Source organism: Rhinatrema bivittatum, unplaced genomic scaffold (genome assembly GCF_901001135.1).
Source record: "Rhinatrema bivittatum unplaced genomic scaffold, aRhiBiv1.1, whole genome shotgun sequence".
Taxonomy (NCBI): domain Eukaryota; kingdom Metazoa; phylum Chordata; class Amphibia; order Gymnophiona; family Rhinatrematidae; genus Rhinatrema; species Rhinatrema bivittatum.
In genome coordinates, this window is record NW_021820763.1 from 71,720 (window position 1) to 96,855 (window position 25,136).

A 25,136-nucleotide genomic window follows, 5' to 3' on the forward strand; every position below is an offset into this window, starting at 1 on the left:
CTGTGTTTGGCTTTCCAAACCGTCCTTGATTTCTTCTATTGTCGATTGTATTTTTTAAAGCCTTTTTTCTAAGGCAGCCGATATGCTTTTAGATATGGTATGAGCAACATCCTCAGAGACTATTTCCACCATTCTGTCATTGTCTGCCTTTGGGGAGGGTGCTGCCATTTTGTGCTCCAAGAGATGACTCTTCTCCCATGTTGTGCATGCCGTTTTGCTGGTCATAACGTTGCTTTTTAATGACAAAAGAGTCCATCCGCTGCTCCACAGCCTTCTGTCCACAATCCTGCTTTTAGTAAAGGGGAAAGCCCGCTTCCAGCGCGAAAAAGAGAGGGGGGGGGGGGTGTCCGCACAGCTTCTACCTTTAACATCTGATCAGGCTTCCGCCACAACCGGAAGAGCCACAATGGATGATTTTAATGATACAAACACACTAACTTCTGCTTATTAGCTGCCTTACTGACTATTAAAAGCACAAACACACAAACACACTAAATAATATACCCCAATAATTTATTCTCCCCAATACTTTAAAAAATATTTCTCAAGCAAAATTTACTGATTCCTTTCAGCCACCAGCAAGGTGATACCCTCCTCTCATTGCTCCTACTGTTTTGCCAACATCTATCTTGTGACATGGGCAAATAATAATATAAATCACGCCAGTTGTTCAACATGTAGTTGAAAACTTTAGAGAAAAAACCCTGTTTGTGTCAGGATGTCGGAAAGATGAAATTGAGAGAGAATGCATGCAAACAGAACAATTACCACATGGAAAGTTTCCCGGTGTCATGGACTCTAATGGGTGCGGGGCACGTAATTCCGAGTGCACCAAAATGACCCTTAAGTTTTTTCCCCGATGATAGGTGAATCTCAGTGGGACATTAAAAACTTTGTGTACTGAAAGCAACGACCAATGGCGGCAGATAACAGTGCTGATATCTTTAACCTGCGCTGAGAACAGTAAAATGCAGTTAAGACAGTCCGAGGAGGAACACGATTGGGGGAGAAACAATCCCGATAAATGTACAAAGCCCTCTTCAATGCTTTTTTTTTAGTATTTGCCTCTTTCAGAAAACCATGCCATCATCTGCTTAGCTTGAACAATAAACTGTTCCTTGGAGGAGAAGAGCCACCGTAACCAGAGGAATTGTCCAACAGGAATGTTGGACTTTAATGAGTACGGATGATGGCTACTGATAGATAACAGGGTATTTCAATCAGTATCCTTACAGAACAGGGAGGTTGTAAACCCTTCAGAGCTGTATGAAATCAAAATGTCAAGAAAAGAGATTTCAACACGGTGTAAACAAAAGTTAAATTGTAAGTTCTTGTTGCAGTTATTGAACCAATCCAGAAAAAGGAAGAATTGAATATCCGTCCCCAGCCAAATAAGGAAAATATCATCAATATATCTCAGCCAAGTTGTTATCTAATGAAAGAAGGGTGAGGGTGTTACAGTTTTGGCTGCAGTGCAACCGCCTCACCACCAGGGGTCCCTCTAGTGCTGGCTTTCCGGACAGGCCCAGTCCATCTTATCTGTCCACTCTGTGCTCTGGGTGTGTCCTTATAACCCTGCCTGACAGTTGCCTCGGTGCTTCGGCATCGAGCTCACCTGGGCTCCCTGCTCTAGCCTTGCGCGGCCTTCGGGCCTTGCCTTGCCCTGCGCGGCCTTCGGGCCTTGCCTTGCCTTGCCCTGCGCGGCCTTCGGGCCTTGCCTTGCCTTGCCTTGCGCGGCCTTCGGGCCTCCTTCCTCGCTGTTCTCACCTGGCCTACGGGCCTTCTGACCTGCCTGCTCTGCTTACGGTGTGTGGCCTACGGGCCTTCTGTGTATGTGTGGCCTATGGGCCTTCCGACCTGCTTGCCCTGACTACAGTGTGTGGCCTACGGGCCTTCTGTGTATGTGTGGCCTACGGGCCTTCTGACCTGCCTGCTCTGCTTACGGTGTGTGGCCTACGGGCCTTCTGTGTATGTGTGGCCCATGGGCCTTCTGACCTGCTTGCCCTGACTACGGTGTGTGGCCTACGGGCCTTCTGTGTATGTGTGGCCTACGGGCCTTCTGACCTGCCTGCTCTGCTTATGGTGTGTGGCCTACGGGCCTTCTGTGTGTGTGTGGCCTACGGGCCTTCTAACCTGCCCTGCTCTGCTTATGGTGTGTGGCCTACGGGCCTTCTGTGTGTGTGTGGCCTACGGGCCTTCTGACCTGCCCTGCTCTGCTTATGGTGTGTGGCCTACGGGCCTTCTGTCTGTGTGTGTGGAGCCTACGGGCCTTCTGACCTGCCTTGCCCCGCTTATGGTGTGTGGCCTACGGGCCTTCTGTGTGTGTGTGGCCTACGGGCCTTCTGACCTGCCTTGCCCTGCTTACTGTGCCCTGACCCAGCCTGAACTTAGACTCTGCTCATTGCCGCCTGCCCTGACCCAGCCTGAACTTAGACTCTGCTCATTGCCGCCTGCCCCGACCCAGCCTGAACTTAGACTCTGCTCATTGCCGCCTGCCCTGACCCAGCCTGAACTTAGACTCTGCTCCTTGCCGCCTGCTCTGACCCAGCCTGAACTAGACACTGCTTATTGCTGCCTGCCTTGACCCAGCCTGGAACCAGACACTGTTTCTAGCTTCCTGTCTCTCTCCACCTGGAGCCACCCTGCTGGGTGGTGTTCACGCCTCCTGACCGGAGCCCAAGCGTAACAGAGGGATAGACTAATTCTTCTTCAAAGAATTCAACGTAAAGGCATGTCAGGCTTGGGGTCATTGTAGCACCCATGGCTGTCCCCTTTATCTGTTGATGGAATCTTTGGTCAAACTGAAAAAAAAAGTTTGTTAGAGCCAAGCGTGTTAGATCCAACAAAAAACTCGTGGGAACACAAATGTCACCAGACCGACGATCCAAAACATCCTGTAAAACAGAAAGAGCATCCTCCTGGGGGATGTTAGAATACAAAGACACAATGTCTAATGTAACCAAGAAAAATGGTTCATTAGAGATCTCTAAATCCCGAAGGATAGATATTGAGTGTCCAGAATCCCGGACATATGAGCGAATCAGGGGAATGAAAGGTTATAAAAAATGATCAACAAATTTTAAGAGTGGCTCTAAAAGGGAGCCAATTTTGGAAACAATCAGGTGCCCAGGAGGATTATGAAGGGATTTATGGATCTTTGGTAGGATATAGAAGGTAGGAATAATGGGGAACTCAACACAAACTGAGCCCCATGGGGGGTGATATATCCAGAAATCTCCCCCTTCTGTACAATATCCTTAATGTCCTGCTGTAACAGGGATGTAGGGTCGGAGGAAAGCAAGGTGTAAAATTCAGTGTCCTCTAGTTTTCGTATCGCTTCAGCTAAATAGGAATGTCGGTCAAGGATGACTATACCTCCCCCTTTATCTGCTGGCTTTATAACGATGGTGGAGTCCGATGCTAGAGAATGAAGAGCACATATTCAAAAGCCATTTAGACGGATAACAGGAAAGTTATTTGTCTAAATGGCTTAACCGCATATTTAAAAGGCTTATCCAGCTAAATTGTAGCCAGATAAGTCGGGGGTGTTCCTGGGGCAGGAGGTAGGCATTCCGGGGAGAAGCAGAAATAGCTGGTTAAGTTAACGTGCCATAGGGCAGGTCTATATTTAGCCAGATACCACATATCCAGCTAACTCTAAATTATCCGGGTATATTCAGCAACGCGGCTACACCACTGAATATCCCGGTTAAGTTAGCTGGATATGTGTATCCGGCTAACTTAACTAGCTGCCCAGCGGCTGAATATTTACCCCTATATTTTTAGCTCAGAATGGCCTTTTTCTTGTAAAATCTGAATAATCTTTAATTGTGTGGGGAGAGTGTGACTAGAGGGGGGATGACACCTAGTGGTTAGATTGGGGGCCCAAGACTGCAGGGTTCTGAAGGGAGCCCTGGTGCATGGCCCCCAGCCCAGAACTGACACTGCGATGATTGGATTAATGAAAGTTGAGGTGAAAAAAAGATCCCCGGGAATCATGAATGAAGGCTCCTGGCACCAGGATCTCTCTACTGGTTTTGACTGAATTGGAAGCCCAAAGGAGCCGGAGGAAACTGCTGGGTGAAAATAAGACTCAAAGGCCCTTCCATTTGACAGTCTCCCAGCTCGTGCTGTTGTGTTTTGTGTTCAGGATGAGGGCTCACTTTTTCGCTTGGCCATAGGTGCTACATGATCTGGCTATGGCTCTGCGTGTGGCTGTAGCGTCCGGTTGTCCATGCAGAACACGCCAAACATACTCAGTTGCTTGGTGACAACTGCTAAACTGATAACTAGACAAGTCTTTCTTTCTTTCTTTCTTTCTTTAAGTGTTTTATATATCGTCATTCTATGTGAGAATCAGTAGCTCATAAAGGTGTACAGGTTTGATACTCATAAACGATGAAATACAGTGGGAGGCATTCACACATACAGGTAGTAAACTAGGTAAGAATTTAGAGGTAAGGTCGCTTTTCAAAGGGTGTCCTTATTACTTATTCCAATTCCTCATGGGAATTGTAGTCTAAAAATCTCAAATCCGGTCCCCAACTGACACGTCTACAAGGCACTACGTTTCCCATAACACTGTCTTAATTCCTTTGGCGCGTCGGCGCCGTACGTTGTATTCTGGGACTTGTAGTGGGGGCCCTGCTGTGTCATAGTTGAGCGTCGTGTTGTAACTGTAGGCTGAAGACTACATGTCCCAAGAGGCGCAGCGGTGGCGGGCGGCTGATGCCGGGAGCTGAGCGAGCTCTGCTCACTGTCGGGTGAAGATGGTGGAGCTGGCAGCGTGGTCCTTCCTTCTGCAGAGAGTCGGCGTCAGAAGCGGCGTGTGCGGCACTCCCGGGTCCCGGGCCTTTCCTCCGAGTACAGGCGGTGGGCCGGATTCCTGATAGCGAAACCGTCGTCATGCCCCGGGCACGCAAGGGGAACTCTCAGAAGAAGGGCAGCCGCGGTGAGTCTCTGCGGCGACCGCGGGTAGGGAGCCCGATTCGGAGAGCCTGGTGTAGGCCGGGAGCGAGGAAGGACCCAGGCTGGGAAAATCTCTCCTTCTAAAGCTTAAACTTTTCACCCCACTCTATTCTGGGGTTTGTAGTCGAGAGGTGAAGGCCTGGATCGCCTGCTCTGGTTAAAATGGTGGGAAGAGAGCGCCTCGAAATAAATGTGTGATCCTGGATAATCTTCCTGTTGGCCATTGATCGATCAGTTGACACCCAATCATTCAAGAATAATATGTAGATTTGATATGTCGATATGCCTAGCTTAGTACAAGATGATCAGTACACAGCTGTTCCTATCCCAGAAAGTTTACAAGGGGTTTTAAGTTTCGTACTAAGGTCACAGAGTAAATGGAAATTAGAGGAAATGAAAACGTTTCCATGGTCCTCTGCTCTATTCACCAGACTATAATTCCGAAATCAGAAGTAATATTTCTACAGTCAAGCTGGGGAAAGAATACTTTACTGCTTCCTGACCTTTCCTTAAGGGATTCCTTAGCGCACTAAACTATCATGGGATTTTGCAATGTAAGAGATAAGAGCAGAAAGCCACATACCCGGAAGCTCTAGGTAAAACCGCTTACTGTGTGACCTTTAACAATTCACTACTTCTCCCTGTGCTAAATATAGATAGTACTTTTTGGTGCAGGAGATATTGAATGTATTTATTTCACAACATTAAATCTAGCTCAAACTGAGACAATTAAAATTTCAGTATATCATGAAACCAACCACATTCTGGTATCTTGAGGAAATGCAAGGATGTAACGCTCTTTTTAGAGATTAGAGTGTCATTGTTTGATTTATATTCTGCTTTTCAGGCGCTTCAAAGCGGATTACATTCAGGTATAGTAGGTATTTATTTCCCTGTCCTCAGAGACTTGCTGACTATGGTACATGTGAAGCAGGAACTGCTGCCTGCACTTTTCTGTCCTTCCAATGTGCTGTAACCTGTCAGCTGGGTAGAAGTATTGGTGCTCTCCAGCTGTCTTTGCCCTGGCATTGGGCTGTATCTTATAGTCTGAGGCTCTTTAAGCAGCTTCAAAAGGGGTAGGTAGGGTGCCAGAGTTTTTCTGTCCCATGCTACTACCCAGGTTATTGGCATTTGGCTTCAGTGAATCTTGTGAGGTTCTGGAGAAGGGCGCAGGTGTTGGAAAGTTGCTCTTTGAGTTATGTGTAACTAGTTTGTAGCTGATAACTATATTCCTATCTTGCTAAGGCCGAAGTCCAGTGGTGAAACAGCATGGACTTGTCTTATTTTGTAATTGTTGTATTGCAATGCCTTATGTCTGTATTTTGGTTTTCAACCTTTTTTCTCTGTTGTGACCCCACTTGTTGCTATGGTAACAGGGTCCTTGAGGCAGGAGCTGCTGCAGCTACAGGTTTCGACCAAAGCCAACCAGCTGAAAGGTACGGTCTTCCTGCTGCCTGTCTCAGCATGGCTTGGTGTGACTTCATGCCACTGTCTCTTGTTCTCATGTTTCCATTTATTCCCAGGCTGCATGGCATGCTTTCCTGTCTCTGATGCTGGAAGAAGTCCTTGTATTTGTAAGTGGGGGCGGACCTCAGGGCTGGAATGGATTTCCAGTCTGTAGGCACTGTTCCTGATTCAAAGGTGTATTACAATTCAAAGATTTCTTTTAACTCATGGGGGAATTTTGTCCTGTCCCTTTGTGTTACATGCGAATATTCTCACTGCAAAGGTGTAGTTTGGAGCTTCTTACATGTTCACATGTGGAATTGAGCCTTAAATATTTGCAAGGTGGGAGGGGGGGACATGAAATGGAATGGATGAATAAAATGGCTAAAAATGTTTCAGCTTGTTCCCTCTGGGGAAAAAGGACAGAACCTATTCTAGTTCCTGGAATATGGAGGGGGAGTTCTCAGAGGACAAGCAGGATGTCAGTCCTTGCACATAGGGGTGACATCAGATGGGGCCTGGCGCAGGAGTTTGATTTCAGAGGCTCTAATAACTTTGAGAGTGCCGTACCTCCACATGTTGACACGGGGCACCTTTAGTCTCATCTTTTCAGGGGAGCCCACCAGTTGCAATCCTTCTCTCTCGCCTGCTTTTAGAAAGTTATTTTTTTGTTTCCCAAGAGTGCAGGAAGTTTTTGTTCTTGCTTTGACCTCTTGGTGAAATACCTCCAGAATCCTAAATCCGGCCCATCAGTATTGACATCAATATCGAGGAACCCAGGAGCTGCACTGATCGCTAGCAATGCATCAACATCGACAAGGCATTGACACCCTTAGTCATTGAGCACCAGAGAGAACTGAGGAGACAAACTGTCTTATGCCTCCTCCCACCTGAAGAAAGCAACAAATTCAGCCTTTTCACTATCAGCATTGTGGAGCTCCAATGACATGCAGTGGGTCAAGGCCAAGAAGGTCTCTGTTAATGCACAATGCTGGGAGTGGAGATATTCTGGCGAAACCTTGAATTCTCCAGAACATCCCATGCTTTCCTGGGAATTGCGTTGGTCTCAGAGGTCCAGGTGCCAGCTACCGAAACACCTTTGGTATCCCAGGAAGACTTGTTCTCTCCTCCTGCCTTCCAGTCTATATTGGCATTAGCAGTTTTTGAGGATGAGCTGGATAGGAAATTCCAGGAGGCCCTAGATTGGAAGATGCAGAGCATCCTTGCACCAGCATATACTGCATTGATGTCACTATAGACTGATGACCAGCCCTTGTTGGAGTCTTTGTTGGCACCCGATGGAATGACCCTGATGCTGGTTCCTGGAGGAAAATCAATATCTGCTACCAGCGCTCCAATGTTAATCTGCAACCCATTAGGGGAGGAAGCTTCTCCAAGATGTAAGAGTTTGTTGGGGTCTAGACCCCAACAAACAACTGCTGATTTCTTTGATGCCTTGTCTGCTGGCCAGGTGAGGTCCGAGCCCATGTCCACAGCGTACCCAGTTGAGCTTCGAATACTCTTGGGGCTATGGATCTGAGAACTTCTCTGATCAGGAGGGGCTAACAGGTCTCCCTGACAACACCTCTCCTCCACAAGAGGAGATAGCAAACTGGATTTTCCACTTGGGGCTCATCCATGATAGATATGTTTGCATCCCCTTTGAACAGAGCAGTCTGGTTGTTCTGCGCCATAAGAGGAACTCGAGGCAAACTAATCTCAGATGCTTTTGCCCTTGAATTGGGGTCAGGGTATGCATATCCTTAAGTTGTTGTAGTGGCAAAGACTTTCTTGAAACTCTGAAGAGATCGGGGACTATGATTCTCATAGCTCTCTTTTGGCCGAGACCAATTTGGTTTCCTGTCCTTCAGGAGTCTAAGCTAAATTATGAACTGAAGGGGCCCCTCATGGATGTGTGGATGTACAGCATGCTGCACAGGCCCAGTAAGGCATGCTCAATTTTGAAGTCAAACGTCTGTGCCAGGCTCCATCTGATGATGATGCCCTATGTGTGAGGACGGCCATCCTCCAAGAACACCTGTTTGCAGGTAAGATGTCTCTCTCCCTGTCCATGTAATTTGAAAGGGTTTCTGACTTTTAGATGTGTCCTATTAGGTTCTGTAAGCATATCCTTGGGCTTCCTCATTCCTCTTCCATGCTTTTTCCCCCCACATCTGCAGTGGTTTCCGTTGATGGTTTGGCTAGAAATGCACCAGCCTTAGAAGTATGTGTGTCCCCTATACCAAGTGCTGTTGCCCCCTCCTCCACATTTCCCCTCTTGGCTGTCTTTCTCTTGAAATCTGTGCCGTGTGGATTTTTGTTTTTAGCACTTTATAACACGGGCTGGAGCAGTGCTAATGCAGTGATTCAGTCTTTGCCTGGAGGCACGATATCTTTGGCAAAAACTCTACCCTTCAGTTACAAATTTAGGAGGAATGTTAACCATGCTTCTGGAATTTATCCCATTACAAAGGCCCTGAATCCAATGAGACTAAAGTCATTCTCAAGAGGGTAATGTTGAAAAAAGTATGACACAATCCATGTATTTGCATGGTTTTCATTACCTTGCTATAATTCCAGAAATGTTTTAATAAAGTACAGAATTCTGTACAAAAATAGTGGTAGGGTTGGCGCTTTAGTTTATTTGCTCCTCAGATGAAGATGAAAGATAATTGTAGCTGGACTTAAAAATAATCTGACAGTTCCCAAACCTATCCTGGGGGAACCCCCAGCCAGTCAGGTTTTCAGGCTATCCATGATGAATATGCATGAGAGAGATTTGCTGATCTGATGTTGCAAATCTGATGAATTGCAGTGGCATAGCTCTTTAAGTGTGGATCTCAGTACTAGAATAGCAGGTGGTGCTGAAGGGCAGCTCTGAGGCCCCCTGCCAAGAATAGAAGTGGCACATTGGTGTCCTTTTCCACAGTGGGTAGGAACTGCAGCAGTTAGTGCCACGTACTTGTCCTTGCTTTAAGTAGCCTGGCAGCCATCTTGCCATGCTGCCAGCAATAGACTCCTTTTTGCCTTCCCTGCTGGTTCTGCTGATGGGATGAGCTCTCCTGCTCAGATGTGAAGACAACCTGGCACAGATGTCTGCTTAACCCCAGGGAGTGTCTGTACATCTCCCTGAGCCCATCTCCCACTAGAACTGGCACTGATTTCAACAGCCCCTCATTTCTGGGTGGGCATCCAGACATGACAGGGTAATGCTAACCTACTCTAAACTTGAATCTATATATATCTGCAGTGGCAGAAAGGAATGGGGGGTGATCTCTGAGTATGCTGCTATCAGAGATTTTCTACTGGAAAAATCAGATTGGTTTGGCTGAAATAAGAGTTGAGAATTTAATCTGCTTTTAGGTTCGATTTGTTTTGCTGTGATTCAGGAGGCGAACCTGCAGCTTTTCAGTTAGCACGTTCACCTGTTAAATCCCTTCCTTCCTGATGCAAAGAAAGTGATTGGAGTAAATTTCAACAAGAGCACTTTATCTGGTTCTGAAAACTTTCCCCCTTTCTTTGGGTAAAAGTGCATGGTGGGGATCAGCAGTGCATGTACTTCTACTCCGTGAAAGTGGTGTTAAGTAAGGGGCAACTCACGTAGTATTGCATTTTCAAAATTGCACATATTGAACCTGATATTGAGAGCCCACTTAGTGCTAGTTAGCTGGATAAGTAGGACTTATTTGGCTACGTGGTGGCTGTTGAATATCCGGCTGGGTTCAGTGGATGCCACTTAACCAGATAAGTCATGCCTGCTCAATAGCAGGTCTAAATTTATCCAGATATAACTTAACCGTTTATATTCAGCAGCCTAGCAGTGCCATTGAATATCCCTTCCAAGTTATCTGGATAAATAATATCTGGATAGCTGGATATTTTATGAATATTGGGACCATTATTGTGAAGGGAAAAAGCAGCTACAGAAATCAGAGAGACGTTATCTCCACGGATATTCTTTCCCCTCAGAAGTTTTCAAAGAGAGAGTATTCTATTTGATTTATTACCACTAAATCAGATGAGATCTGCTCATGGCAGTGTACAGCAAAATAGATAAAAATAAGTAAAGCAATTAAACATTTTAAAAAAAGTTTAAAATAAACATTTAAAAATCCTTTTCCCCTTAACTCAAATCTCCTGCTCAGGATGATTGTTTAACCTAAATCTAGCACAGTTCCCTTTGAGAGCTGGTGCAAAGTCTGTGGGTAAAAGCAGCCGTGGACTCGGAATCTCAGCAGGTAATTTCAAATATTTCCCCTTAAATGAGCAGCTAATTAATATTGCACCAGATCTGATCATCCCCTGGTCCGTAGTTCTTTAGATCTCATGTCCTAGCTGAGTTGTTTGTGCGATTGTTAGAAAGCGGAATATTTTCCTGTGCTGCTGTACTGAGTAAGTGTTGTGCCCTCATCAGTGGATCTTAAGGGCAGGGAATCCCATTCCCCAAGACAGGTATATCTCTGTCCACATTAACCCATTCCCAAAATGGACAGGGCAGCAGACCCCACCTAACCCCTATCCACATTCCACATATCCATGGTACTGCCTAAACCATATCCCCACTTTTTACAGAAAATCTGGAAAGGCTGAGCTTCTAGCCCCCGATCCTAGATATCTTACTCTCTCCCATGCTTCCTCCTGCTTTTTTCAGTGCTGACTGTGAGCTCTAAGAATTTAAAGCTGCATTAAGGGGTGGAGTTTTTTTTTTTTTTTAAACAATATTGCTCAGCAGTTATCTTTCAGGCTATGTGCTGTGGGATATTTTTGTCTGTTTCTTTCAGGATCTCCATCTTTTGAGTGAATATTCTAAAGTGATACGAGCATACCCTCTTGACACTTTCATTAAGAGCGTTTTCTCTTTCTGAAGATCTGAGAAAGGCATACTGTGGTTCTTTGCAGAAGGAGGGAGGCAGAGAGAGGTACAGAGCTGTTCACTGGCTCTCTTTTATCAGAGAAGAAATTCGAGAGGGAGTGAAGGCAGAGTGAAGCTAAATATGTGATATGACAATCTGCAAAGCATTTGGGATACCTTAAAGGTCTCAGGAAAGCTGCACAATTGCGATTTGTCTGCTGCATGGAAATAGGATCACAGATTGTTTCCTTTGGCTCCACTCCATGGGCAGCTGTAGTGAGTGTTAGAGGACTGTTGTTTTTACTAATTGAGTGAAACTCTGATGGTAATGTTCTCCAGCTCTGCTGCTTGGGAAGCTACAGGCTTATGATTCCCATTGGATAAAGCTGTAGTCATGCAAGGTACTCTCTGACTCTAGGATTTAAACAGCACCTGAGTCAAAGTAGACCTCTCCCTACTCGGCTCTTACTCTGAATTTTCTGACACATCTGCTTCCTCAGACAGCTGCTGATTCTCAATTTATTAAACCTTGGATCTCTTACCATTTGCCATGTAATCTCCAAGTTGGTGGGTATCTATAGCTAGTTGATTTTTGAGAAATTTGGGTTATGGACAACTTTTCCCACAGATAAGCAGGCTAAATTAGCCATGCTGTCTGGGATGTCCTCCAGACGGCCGAGGTGGAACTTCCCTAGCTGACAGAGCTTTGCTCTGTGTTAGGCTGCGCATACTTTCCGTGTGGCGTCATCTTTCAGTCCTTTTCTTCCGCACTGCCCACAGGATAGCATGGCTGAGAGCCAGTGCCATTTGTAAGGATGTCCACGAGAAGTTGGCAGACCTCCCTTGTCACCCTGATATTCTCTTTGGGGACACATTGCGGGAGACGGTGGCGCAACTGAAAGCAAGACATTGCAGTGATGTCTCAGGTGTTGAACAAATACTACCCGGCGTTTAGAAAAGCCTTTTTCCAGCGGTGCCCTTTTTGGCCCTATTCTGCTTACCGCCCACCGTCATAACCCCCCCGCCCCCCGCGGCTTCCGCAGTCCTCACAACCACAGCCCCGGGGTCGCCAGCGGAGTCAGACACAACAATGTCTGCCTGACTAATAACAACCCGAAGTCCCAGTAGGGTTTTTAGGGGCGTGACGGCCACTTCCACCACTAAATATGGGAGGGAGGATTTCCTATTTCTACACCTCCTGGGAAGCCATCACCTCCGACCGTTGGGTTCTTTCGATAGTCAAGGATGGCTACACGCTTCGTTTCAAGACTGTGCCCACTCTTCCCCAGCCGGTGGCTCTGCCTCATTCCACCGCGAGGGACCGCAGCTGCTTGCAGGAGGGGAGGTCTCTATGTTCCCTGTACGTACCCGGATCAGTCCAGACTCCTGGGTTTTGCCTCCCCTCCAGCAGATGGAGACAGAGACGTTTTAACAGACTCTGCCCAAATCCCCGAGGTGCCATCTACAGTCTGTCAGTATTTCTCTGTCTCCAGCAGATGGTGGAGGTGCAAAACCTATGGTCTGGTATTAGTCAGTAAGAGGTTCTTTTAAAAAAAACAAAAAACCAGAGTTTAGCTAGGTTTTACTCTGGAATGCTGTTTAGCCTGTTTCTTTAAAAAGGGAAAAAATAAATTTTTGCTTTTCACCTCCCAGGGGTTTGTCAGATCCTGAGGGGACCATCCCCCCTGGTGTTAGAGGCTGTCGAGCCAGGGGTCGAGGGCCCTATTGCCTAGTGTGTGCCGATAATGGGATGATAATGGGGAGCCCGGCTCACTCACCCCGGGAGGATCAGGACTTCGGACAGGCCCGCAAATAAAAAAAAAAAAAAAAAAAAATTAGATAATTTGAATATTCACTGCTCGGGCGATCGGGCTCTCCCTTCCCTTGCGATTCGTTTCCTTCGTGGCTCAGTTAGCGCCGGCTGTCTTTTTTGTTCTCATTTTTTGTCAGCGCTCCGGGGCTCCTGCTCTAATGCCGCGGAGAACAAGTTGCCGAGCCGGTGGCTTGGCATGCACAACAGCTTGTGTTCCTCCTGCCTCCCCGGGGGGGGGGGGGGGAGGTCCCTCCGTTTCAGTTGGGGAGGTCAGGGGGAGTATTCACACGGCTTCAGCAGTTTTTCTGGGACTGCGGGCAGTTTCATCTGATCTGTTCCCGCTCAGCGCGGGAACGGATGCCATTTTAGGTTCTTTCCATTCTGCCATGCGGGCCGTGGGGGGCGGGAGGGGATTCTTCCACCGCCGCTTTCCCCGCAGCAAATGGTTGCCAGGGGGGGGGGGGGCCAGAGTTCAAGAACAAAACGCGGATGCATTAGTGGCTAGCCCCGAGGGGGCGGAGGATTCTTCCTCATCTTCTTCTGAATTTATATTGCAGCTTCACAAGGCCAGGAAATCAGAAAAAAGGCAAGCGGGTGATAAGATTTCTACTGATCCTCCCATTCCCAAGGCACAGAAGTGATCCAAACCTGTGGGTGCAGCTGGCTCATTAAAAGTAAAGTGCACCTTAAGGACTGTGGCTCCTCGGCCAGGCACAGACTCCTCCTCTGATATGTCGGACCAAGATGATCAAGCTATACCATCCAAGCCTCTGTTGAGGGTGGATGCAGATACAGATCCGCGGCAGGATTTACTCCGAAGTCCCCATGCAGTTCAGTGGGATGATCCGAAGTTGGTTCGCCTTTTTAGGAAGGAGGAACTGGGTCCCCTTATTCCTGCAATTTTGGAGGAGTTGGGTATTGAGGTACCACCAGCGGAATCCAGGTTGGGAGCTCTGGATCCGGTATTGTTGGGCCTACGGGGTCCAACTACTTCGTTCCCTTTTCATTTTTCAGCCACAGACTTGCTGTTCAGAGGATGGGACACACCGGATCTCAGCTTGAAGGAGTATTATTTTGATCTTTAGAATAGTTTCCACTATTTTTCCCGGCACTGAAGTCAGGCTCACTGGTCTATACTTCCCCAGATCACCCCTGGAGCCCTTTTTAAATATTGGGGTTACATTGGTCACCCTCCATTCTTCAGATGTAATGGATGATTTTAATGATAGGTTACAAATTTAACTAATAGAACTGAAATTTCATTTTTGAGTTCCTTCAGAAGCCTGGGATGCATACCATCCGGCCAAGGTGATTTGCTACTCTTTAGTTTGTCAATCTGGCCTACTACATCTTCTAGGTTCACGGTGATTTAGTTCATTTCATCTGACTCATCACCTTTGAAAACCATCTCCAGAACCAGTATCTCCCCAACATCCTCATTAGTAAGCACAGAAGCAAAGAATTCATTTAGTCTCTCTCAATGGTCTTATCTTCCCTAAGAGCCCCTTTAACCCCTAAGTCATCTAATGGCCCAACCGAAACCGTTACAGGTTTCTTGCCTCGGGTATATTTTTAAAAGTTTTTATTATGAGTTTTTGCCTTTACGGCCAACTTCATTTCAAATTCTCTCTTAGCCAGCCTTATTAATGTTTTACACTTAACTTGAAAATGCTTATGCATTTTTCTGTTTTCTTCAGATGGATCCTTCAGATTTTTGAAGGATTTTTTTTTGGCTAAGATAGCCTTTTTCACCTCACCTTTTAGCCAAAAAAGACATCCTTAAAAAATTTGATGGTTTGGTTTTCCACCAAATTATTTTTATAGGGGTTATAATACAGCAAAATATTAGGGCAGAGGTTGGCAGCCCCCAGCACATACTGGCACACCGCTTGCTATACAGCTCCATCACTGCAGATGTTTTCAAGGTTTGTAGGCTGGCTGTGCTGATCTTTCAGTACGCAAGATCTGCATAGTTGGCCCGCATGTTTTGAAAATTCTCACTGTACTGGCATTAAACTAGTGGACTGACTGGTGGAGACAGCACTGGAGTGAAGCAGTGGAGCAGCTGGGAGGCCTGAGCCATGATTTTGCTGGCTGGAATTCATTGGGGCGAAATCCTCTTTCCTAGTGGGTAGCCAGATGGACTAATGGGTTATGCTCCCCTGCCAGCAGTTGGAGACGGAGTCAGGTTTCAAAGCTGACGCCACCCTAGATACACCCATGCAGAAAAGATTGAACCCCGCTCTCCTGCGGTGATACCTAAAGGTCCTTCCCCCAGTTGAGAATTCCTGAAGTGATTTCCGAGATCCCTCAAAGGGATCCGGTTCCCGGTGTGGACTTTGCTGCTCAAGTAGCTGAAAGACAGCAGGTGCAGGAAGCCAAGCACAGCGGTGATGGCTAAAGCCCTCTCTCTCTGCAGCCGGAGACAGTCTCTGTACTCAGCCGGTAAGCGCTGAGCCCAGGTAAGTTGAAAAAAAAAAGAGAGAGAGAAGATTGACTGATCCAGAGACGATTGGAGGAATTTCCGGTAGTTTCCTCCGGTCTCCTAGCTTGGCATGCCATTCTGACGTTGTTCCTTCTCCCATGAGGGTAAGGGGAATTGGGCCTCCAAGTGGGTTGAGCACCCTCCGTTGGGCTAGGCCCCGCTTTAGGGCACACTGCATGATTGGCCTCATCGGCGCCATCTTGCGCGCGTTTGTGAGTGAGGTATGGCCCTACGTAGGAAATCGGTATGCGCAATGCATTGGCTCCGCACATGCGCTGTGCGCATAACGTCAGAACTTCTGTGCACGCGCTGTGCATGTAACATCAGCACATACCTCATGCACAAGTTTTAAACGCATACAGGAAAAGCTGAGTGCATAGACCAAGCGTGCACCTCGCCGCACCCCTTCTAGCACTCTAAATTTGTGCGCATATAATTTTTTAAGTGCAAGCTGATTGGAACGCACACTTACCACTGCCAATGGAATCGGCAACCAAAAAACCTAAGTGCCTTGTTTTCTGCACTGCTTGTCGTATTAGAGCTTCACAGCCTGACCTGAATTCCAACCTCTGTCAGCACTGTGAGCAAGCCCAAGGAGGCTTGGCTTCCTCACACTTTACTAAGCCTGGCGCCTTCCATTCAGATGATGGGTTAGTTACTGCTTTAACTGGGAGTATCCCCAGGACTGGGTCGTCAGTGGGAGAGGGAAATTCAGTGGCACCTACCCCTTTACCTCCTGGGCTAGGCATGGACCCTTCTCTTGGATGGAATTTTTCCAGGGCCTTCAAGCCTTCATACTGGCGCAGTCTACTACTTCACTTGCCCCTGTCCAGGCGGAACCTCAGGCGGTAAGCACTCCCTCTCCCCAGTCCTATGAGAAGACCTCAAGGCATGCCTCGCCTCACCAAGGATATCACTGGCAGGGACCCAGATGACATGGAGGAGGCTACAGATTCCTTTGAAGATGGATTTAGAACCGTATTGGTCCATGTTACGATTTTTCCATAGAGACAAATTGCCGGCCCTGGTTTCCCAGACCCTGAAGATGCTGGGAGTTCCTGGGGCGGACTCTATGACTGAACCAAAGAAGAACCCCATTCTTCCCTTCTTTCCAGTACTGGAAGCCATCCAGTAGTTGATTGACCTGGAATGGGGTGCCCAAGAAGCAAGTTTTAAAGGAGGATGAGCATTAGAAGCTCTACCCACTATATCCAGCAGTGAGAGAGCGTTTGCGTTTTCCTAAAGTGGATTCGCTGGTCTGTGCTGTCTCTAATCGACCAACTATCCCACTGGAAGGAGGAGTTGCCTTAAAGGATGCACACGATAGACGGATGGAGTCCATCCTTAAACAGGCCTGTCACACTGTAACGATGACCTTACAGATTGCTTGTTGTGCCCTGGTAGCTCGTTCTTACCTACTCCTCTCTCAGGAGGTGGATGACTTGGGGGTGAATTCCAGAGCGGTTATGGAACTCACAGCCATCTTTTTAGTCGCCAGGGTTTCGGATCTAATCCATACTTCAGCCAGAGGAGTGGCCTCAGTGTTGGCGGCTAGAAGGTGGCTATGGCTTCGGAATTGGTCAGCAGATGCAACCTCCAAGGCAAATCTTACAAAGATGCCCTTTAAAGGATCACTCCTTTTCGGAAGCAAATTGGAAAAGCTGACCAGTAAATGGGGCGAATATCTAGTTCCCCGTTTACCAGAAGATAAGAGAAAGCAGTTACAGTGCCCCTCGCCTATGAAGGGTAAATCCAGGGACTCACAACGCTTTCGCCCCACAGAAACTTGACATTTCAGAGGTCTCAGCCCTTTGGGAGATCTGTCATTTCGTAGTCTACAACCCAAGAGATGGGCAGACCACTCTTTTGAGGCTCCTCAGGATGAGGGCTATAATCCCAGTACCTGCGTCTCAGGAAAATATGGGGCACTATTCCATCAATTTCATCGTACCCAAGAAGGAAGGTTCCTTTCACCCCAACCTGGACCTTAAGAGTGTTAACTGACATCTACAAATGAATCATTTCTGCATGGAAACCCTACGCTCCGTGATAATGACCATACAATCGGTAAAGTTCTTAACCTCCCTAGATTTATATGATGCTTACCCACATATTCCAATCTGTCAAGAACACGGTTTCCTATGCAATGCAGTACTGGGTCGCCATTACCAGTTTCAGGTTCTGCCCTTTGGCCTAGCCTCTGCCCCCAGAACATTTTCCAAGATTATGGTGGTCATAGCGGCAATACTGAGAAAAGAGGGAATCCTGGTACACCCATACTTGGACGACTGGTTGATCCGGGCAAAGTCCGTGGAAGAGAGTCTTCAGGTGACCAACAGTGTGACCTCCTTGCTTCTGGAACTCGGTTGGGTCATAAACCGGGACAAAGCAGTCTCAAGCCCTTCTGGTCTTTGGAATATCTGGGAGTTCGTTTCGACACCAGACAGGCAGGATATTCCTTCCAACCACGTGAATAAGGAAGTTGATGTCCCAAGTGTGTCAGTTGATGAGTACGATACGCCCGACAGTGTGGAGCTATCTCCAAGTTCTTGGGCTGATGGCGGCAACCTTAGAGGTAATGCCCTGGGTGAGGGCACACATGCGACCACTTCAACGTTAACTACTATAACGTTGGAACTCGCAGTCTCAAGACTATCCAATTCGCCTCCACTTACGAATAGGAATACGCTCTCAGCTCCAGTGGTGGCTACAGGAAGCTCATCTGAGCAGGGGTTTTCCCCTGTCCTCAGAACTGGCTGGTTCTCACAACAGACGCGAGTCTCTGGGGCTGGGGAGCTCACTTTCAGGAACTGATGGCCCAGGGACATTGGACCGAGGAAGAGGCCCTCTGGAACATCAACTGCCTGGAAGCCCAGGCAGTCAGATTGGCATGTCTACAATCCAGCCTCAGACTCCAGGTTCACACAGTCCAGGTAATGTCAGACAACGCAATGATGGTAGCCTACATCAAACACCAGGGTGGAAACAAGAGCCAGCAAGTGTCACAGGAGATAGATCTCCTTATGGAATGGGCGGAAATACATTTACAGATCTCTGCCTCCCACATCGCAGGAAAAGACAACATCAGAGCAAACTTTCTAAGCAGGGAGAGTCTGGATTCAGGAGAGTGGGCGTTGTCAGCCAAATCCTGCCCATGAGACTGCTTGAGCTCTAGATTTCTGGGGTCTCCTGTCCATCGACCTGCTGGCCACATTTATTTATTTATTTATTGAGTTTTATATACCGTCGTTCGGTTTCACCATCACAAATCACGTCTTAGACTGCGAAGGTTCCCCGATTCTTCAGTAGCGGAAGAGATCAGTAGCCCCTGGGGATCGACGCTCTTGTTCAGACCTGGCTGGAAGAAGAGTTGCTATATACCTTCCCTTCATGGCCCCTGCTGGGTAGGATCATTCGCAGAATCGAGCACCACAGGGGATTAGAGCTACCTACTAGTAGCTCCAGATTGGCTCAGGCATCTGTGGCATGCGGACATATGGAGAATCCTGGGGGAGACACCACCTCCTCCTCCCCCCCCCCCCCCCCCCCCCCCCCGTCCCTCCTATCGCATAGGGATCTGCTATAGCAGGGACCGGTCCTTCACGAGAATCTGACTCTATTCTGTCTTACAGTCTGGCCCTTGAGAGGGCTCGCCTGATGAAGCGAGGATATTAGCTGGCAGTATTTGTCTCCTTATTTCGCGTGTGGAAGTTTTCTATGCCCTTAGCATATGTGTGGGTCTGGAGAGTATTTGAGGCCTGGTGTGAGGAACGCTGTGTTTCTCTCGTAAGGTCAAAATCCCACTAATTCTGGAACTTTTGCAGGGCGGCTTGGATAAAGGTTTGACCCTTAACGCCTTGATGGTGCAGGTTGCGGCTCTCTCCTGTTTCAGAGGCGATGTGAACGGAACCTGCCTGTTGGCTCATCTGGACATGGCCCGGTTTCTGAAAGGGGTGAAGCACCTCTGGCCACCCTTATGGTGGCCGGTTCCCTTGTGAAATCTTAATCTAGTATTGGAGTTTTTTGGCAGGGCCTTCCTTTCGGCCACTGCACAGTCTTTCCTGTAAACGGTGTTCCTGGTGGCTATATGCTCGGCACATCGCATCTCTGAACTACAGGCATTGTCGTGTCGGGAACCATTCCTCCAGATGACTCCAAGAGCATTACAGCTTTGTACCGTTCCATCCTTCTTGCCCATGGTAGCTCGGAATTTCATTTGAATCAGTTCCTTTCATTGCCGTTTCTAGATAAGCATAAGGACGTGAAAGAATACTGCCTCCTCCGCCATTGAATGCCATTAGGCTTTTGTTGCGGTATCTGGAAGTTTCATAAACTGGTCCTTCACGGTGGGTGGAAGTAGGGTGAACTAGCTTCGCGGACTACCATAGCTCGCTGGATTAAGGAGGTGGTCACAGGAGCCTATGTGGAGGCAGGAAAGGCATTACCCCTTCAGGTTAAATTTCATTCCACTAGAGCTCAAGCAGTCTCATGGGCAGAATCTAGACTGCCGGTCTCCCATCAACATCTGTCGAGGAGCGACATGGTCCTTCTTGCACACCTTCTCCAGGTTCTATCACCTGGGCGTTCAGGCCCCCAAGGATGCAGCCATTGCAAGGGTGGTGTTAACTAGATCGTGGGCAGCCTCCCGCCCCAATCGGGAGTAGCTTTTGTACATCCTATTTGTCATGACTCCATCTGGCTACACACTAGGAAATGGAGAAATTACTTACCTGATAATTTCGTTTTCCTTAGTGTAGACAGATGGACTCAGCATCCCCCCCTTGGCTGCCCAAGAACAGTGCCAAGGATTTGCCCATGAAGTGGATATCGATTCCAAGAGTTTATGGGTAAGCAGTCATCCAGTCCCTAGATCAGGGCATCTATAATCTTACTGGGATTCAGTGTTTGGTTGAGTACAGTTATCTGTTTTTAATCAAGTTTTTAATCACATTTTTTCGTTAGTATGTCCACAATGGCTTTTGAAGAGAATACTGAAAGGCTGAGGTCACTGGGGGGGGGTATCTAGGGTGACGTCAACTTTGAAACCTGACTCTGTCGCCATCTGCTGGCAGGGGAGCATAAACCCATTGGTCCTGAGTCCATCTATCTACACTAAGGAAAAAAAATTATCAGGTAAGTAATTTCTCCATTTCCCCAGCATGCCAACTTATCAAAGGGGTGTGTTACAGGTTCTTTGGCATGTTCTAAAAACCTTGCTGACTCCCATGTTCAGCTGATGGGTAGTGATAGTAATACTGTGTACTGTAACTGGATGTGTGGTGAGTAGTGGGTGTACCATTCCCCTAATAATTCTCTGTAATGACTGCTTCCTTCTCGTCCAGCCAGACCAGTCTACGTGCATGGGTTATGCCTCGCAACCAGCAGATGGAGACAAAGTAACAGGTTTGCTGATATCACCCCTTATAGGCTCCATGCTAATCTCAGCCTGTTGGCTTTCTCTGTCTCCAGCAGATGGCAGGCACGTATCCCGTGCTGTGAGCTGAGGGCTTTGTTAGGCCTGGTGAAAAAGAAATTTGAATGACAGTCCCTGAGGTGAAAGTATTGTACTCCCTCCCTCGATTGAGCACAGCCAGTGGACCAGGGACTTCCAGTTGTTGGAACAAGGTTTTTCCTGGATACGTTTGCTGTAATTACCCCTCTTTACACCCCTCCCTCCTTATGCTTTTTCTCTCCTCTTTCATAGTCTCTCCAAACCCTTTAAAAAAAACAAAAAAAAACCTAAACTAAACAAGACTCCCTTCTACTGAGCCCTGTGGCTGTATCTGGGTCCTTCTTACTAAAGCTATAAAAAAAAAACAAAAACCCAAAAAGAAAGTGGAAGGCAGAAGAATAGTTTGCCTCCTGAGGGATTGCGGGCTCAGGTAGGAGTGTGGAAAGCACCCAGTAGTTTGCAGTGTGTGTGGATTGTGCTGTTAGGCACTGGAAAGGGGAAGCCTGTATAAATCTTGTGGGGAGGAGAGGGAGAGTGGGCAGCACATGGAGGCGTCTGACCTAGGAAGGCCACAACAGCATTCGTTTTGCAGGCCATTCTTGCCAAAGCAGGGGCCTCCTATGCTGGTTCAAGGCAGCCTAGGATATTGCAGTAGCCTGTTGTGTAGCTTCTCCGGGTGGGGTTACAAGAGGAGCATCTCTCATTTCTTCAGATGAAGATGTGATTCCTTCCTTTATCTGGCCCTCTGTTCCTACAAGTTTGTGAAGTGTTTGCATCAGGCCCTTTTCTATAGAGAAGAGTGCAGCTCTGCGTTTTCTCTCCTGTGGAGCTGTCTCCCCAGGAACTCCTGGAAATCCAGAGCTAAATAATAAGTAGAGGTGGATTGGGAGGGGAGAGAACCCTGTGTTCTTGGATCTATCACTTGTGGTCTTTAAGGTTTTAAGAGAGCGTGGCAGTGAGGAAAGGTCTGGAAAGGAGGAATTTTTCCCTAGGGAAGAGGATAATTCAGTTATGGTTTGGTTGTTCAAAAAAGAGGAGCTTGCACCCCTTGGTTTTACAGTCCCTAAGAATGCTGGACATAGCAAAAAAAAAAAAAAAAGGGGGTAAGGCTGGTGGATAGGAATCTGATAACTCAGAAGGCAACCCTATAATGCCAAGTTTAAGGAAACCTTTCAAAGCATTTCTGTGGCATAGATAAGGATTTGATCTCTGTATAATGGTATGCTCCAGAGTTAAATTTTAAAGGGGGTAAGGCTGGTGGCCATATTCCTTTCTGGCTCACGAAAGGGAAAAGTTGAAATTTCCTCACATGGAGACACCTATGGACCACTATTCCTGTGGAAGGGAGACTCTTGTCCTCAAGGATGCTCAGGATAGAAAGATACAGTTTTTAAGTGAGCTTTTGAGGCTGCTGGTTTGGTGCTGTGGGCTGCTGTGTGCAGCAGTATTGTTGCTAGGACAGGATTGCATTTCTCTCAATATATTGGAAAGTTCCTTAGAATGTGAGGGAACAATCCTGGCGGATGCAGCTCAGATGGTACCGGGTATGACTGTTTTGGCGGACACCTCATATGATTTGGTCTGGGCTTCAGCTACAAGTATGGCTTCCATTTTAGCTGCCCATCATTTGCTGTGGTTACGTAACTGGTCACTAATTTCAATTCCCTGTACGTACCCGGATCAGTCCAGACTGTTGGGTTTTGCCTCCCTTCCAGCAGATGGAGACAGAACAAAACTTGAAGAGCACCCCCTCCTAACCTGGTGTGTCAGTATTTCTCTTTCTCCAGCAGATGGAGGTGGTGCAAAACCTGTGGTCTTGACCAATTCTTCGGTGTTTAAAAAATGGCTTCCATTTTAACTGCCCATTGTTTGCTGTGGTTACGTAACTGGTCAGCAATTTCAATTTCCAAGGTAGGGTATACTAAACATTTCTTCTAAGGAAATCCCTTCTTTTTGAAGATGATTTATAAAAGCTGGTGAAAGCTTGGGGAGGGGGGGGGGGGAACAAAAGTCCCCAGATTGCCTGAAAACATCCTAAGAGGAAGTTACAACCAGTTCCAGCTTAGAGCCACTTCAGGAATACAAACATGTGAAGGCAGAGAGGTTGGCAAGTGGCCAGCATTCTAGACCCTTTGGTAGATTCTAAGTCCTTTTGGAATTCCAAGAAGGGAGGTAAGGACGGAATCTTGGGGTGGTCCAGAACTTCTTGGACTTTCTAATGAAGGTGTGGCTGTCCAATTTCTGGAACAAAGGCTAGGTGGGTGGTTGTCAGCTTTTTACTGTTAGTAGGCCCACATTACTTTGAATCAGTGGGTCTTAAGAGTCGCCAAGGACTCTGGAGTTGTCCCATCCTTTTTTCAGACGCTTTATGGATTCCCCTCCTCTATTTCATTTATAAGGAGAAGCTGTACAGGCAAAGTTTTTGTGGCTACTGCAGATAGGGGTGGTAGTTTCATTCTCATACTGTCAGTGGGGTCAGGGTCAGCACTCACTTTACTTTGTGGTACCAAAGAAGGACAGTACCTTTTGCCCTATTTTGGAACTGAAGCAGCCCAGTAAGGCTCTTTAAGATATTTCACTTCAGTATGGAGACTCAGAAGTTGGTAATAATAACAGCATGACAAGGAGGATTCTTAATGTCGTTAGATCTGACTGGCATATCTGCGTTTTCTGATAAAAGAAAGTCATCAGAAATATCTTTGCCTTGCAGTGATGGGAGGTAGGACACCTTCTGTGTCAGGCTCTCCCTTTTGGGTTGGCCAAGGCTCCAAGATCTTTTTCCAAGGTGATGGTTGTGGTGGTGGTGGTGGTTTTGTGCAGAGAAGGTATTTTGGTGCATCCGTGTTTGAACAGTTGGTGAATCTAACAGAAGATGACATAGGAATGTAAATCAGCAACGGCCAGAATAATGTAGTTTTTGCAAGATCTGGGCTGGATTTCCAGTTTTGATAAGAGCATCTTGCTTCCCTCTATCCCTGGAGTACTTGGGGGTTCGGTTCGACATCAGGGAAGGCTGACAGTCATAAAGATCTGGAAGTTGCAAAACCAAATGCATGGTTTATTGAGGATTCTGAGATCCATGGTGTGGATTTATCTTCCGGAATTGGGTTTCATGGCGGCTGCCTTGGATTTAGTTCCTTGGGCAAGAGTGCACATAAAATCCTTGCAGAGGGACTTGCTCTCGAAGTGGTCTGCTCAGTCCCAGGTGTATTTCATGAGAGACTTCCTCTGACGTAATCCAAAGAGAGTTTTGCTTAGGTTCTTACATACAGTAGGAGTGGATCTTGAATCTCCTGTTTGGATAATGGTGAACTCTGATGCCAGTCTCTGGGGTGCTCACTGTATTGTGGTTCAAGTTGCTTGGAATCTGAAAGAAGTCAAATGGTCTATCAATTGACTGGAAACCAGAGCGATAGGGAAGGCACTCTTTTTAGTTTTCTTCTATTCTTCAGGGACAGGGGTTCAGGATCTTGGCAGCCAATGCTATGGTGGTTGCAAATGTAATTCCCCAAGGTGGGATAAAGTGTCAGCATGTGGCAAAAAGAGGTAGGTGTGCAGTGAGTCTGTGAGAAGTATGTAAAAGGACTCCCTACCACTCTTTTTTTATAGCAGGAGTAAAGAATGTACAAGCTGACTTAGTTACAGTAGGCTGAACCTTGGAGGATAGAGTCTGTCAAGGAGACATTCTTCCAGATTGTGTCCAAATGGGGAGAACCAGTGATGGACTTGTTAGCAGAAACTCATAGGTGTGAAGAAGGATTAGAGATCCAGTTTAGATGCCCTCATTCAAGATTGCCTGCTTCAGGGTTTCCCCATGACCTCTGGTGAGCAGACTCTTGCAGAAGATTTCCAGGCATCAGGAGCTAGTTATATTGATAGCATCAAATGGCCAAAGCATCCTTGGTATGCAGATCTAGTGAGGATGCTGGACGGGATCCACAGTTGTTGCCTCAGGTCAAGGGCCTACTGTTCAGGGGTCAGTTGTTTGCGAGGATCCGTCTTGGTTTTGTGTTTCAGCTTGCCGCTTGAGAAGGGAAATTCTCAGAAGGTTGTAAATACCCTTTTGTGGTCCAAGAAAGTTTTCACATCCTTGGCATATGTGAGAGTCTGGAAGTTGCTT

At 47.2% G+C, this 25,136-nt stretch overlaps 1 protein-coding gene across 2 annotated transcripts in view; it reads left to right on the forward strand.

Annotated features, from left to right (window-relative positions):
* Nucleotides 1–4,671: 4,671 nt before the first annotated feature.
* LOC115082093 (interferon-related developmental regulator 2-like) overlaps nucleotides 4,672–25,136 on the forward strand; it is a 99,184-nt gene continuing 78,719 nt past the window's right edge. Inside the window, exons 1-2 of one of the 2 annotated variants that reach the window (XM_029586358.1) lie at nucleotides 4,672–4,951; nucleotides 6,345–6,404. In XM_029586358.1, coding sequence (XP_029442218.1) covers nucleotides 4,906–4,951; nucleotides 6,345–6,404 — 106 coding nt within the window. In that variant the 5' untranslated portion in view covers nucleotides 4,672–4,905. The remainder of the gene's footprint in view (nucleotides 4,952–6,344; nucleotides 6,405–25,136) is intronic. The other variant, XM_029586359.1, reaches the window with a different exon arrangement.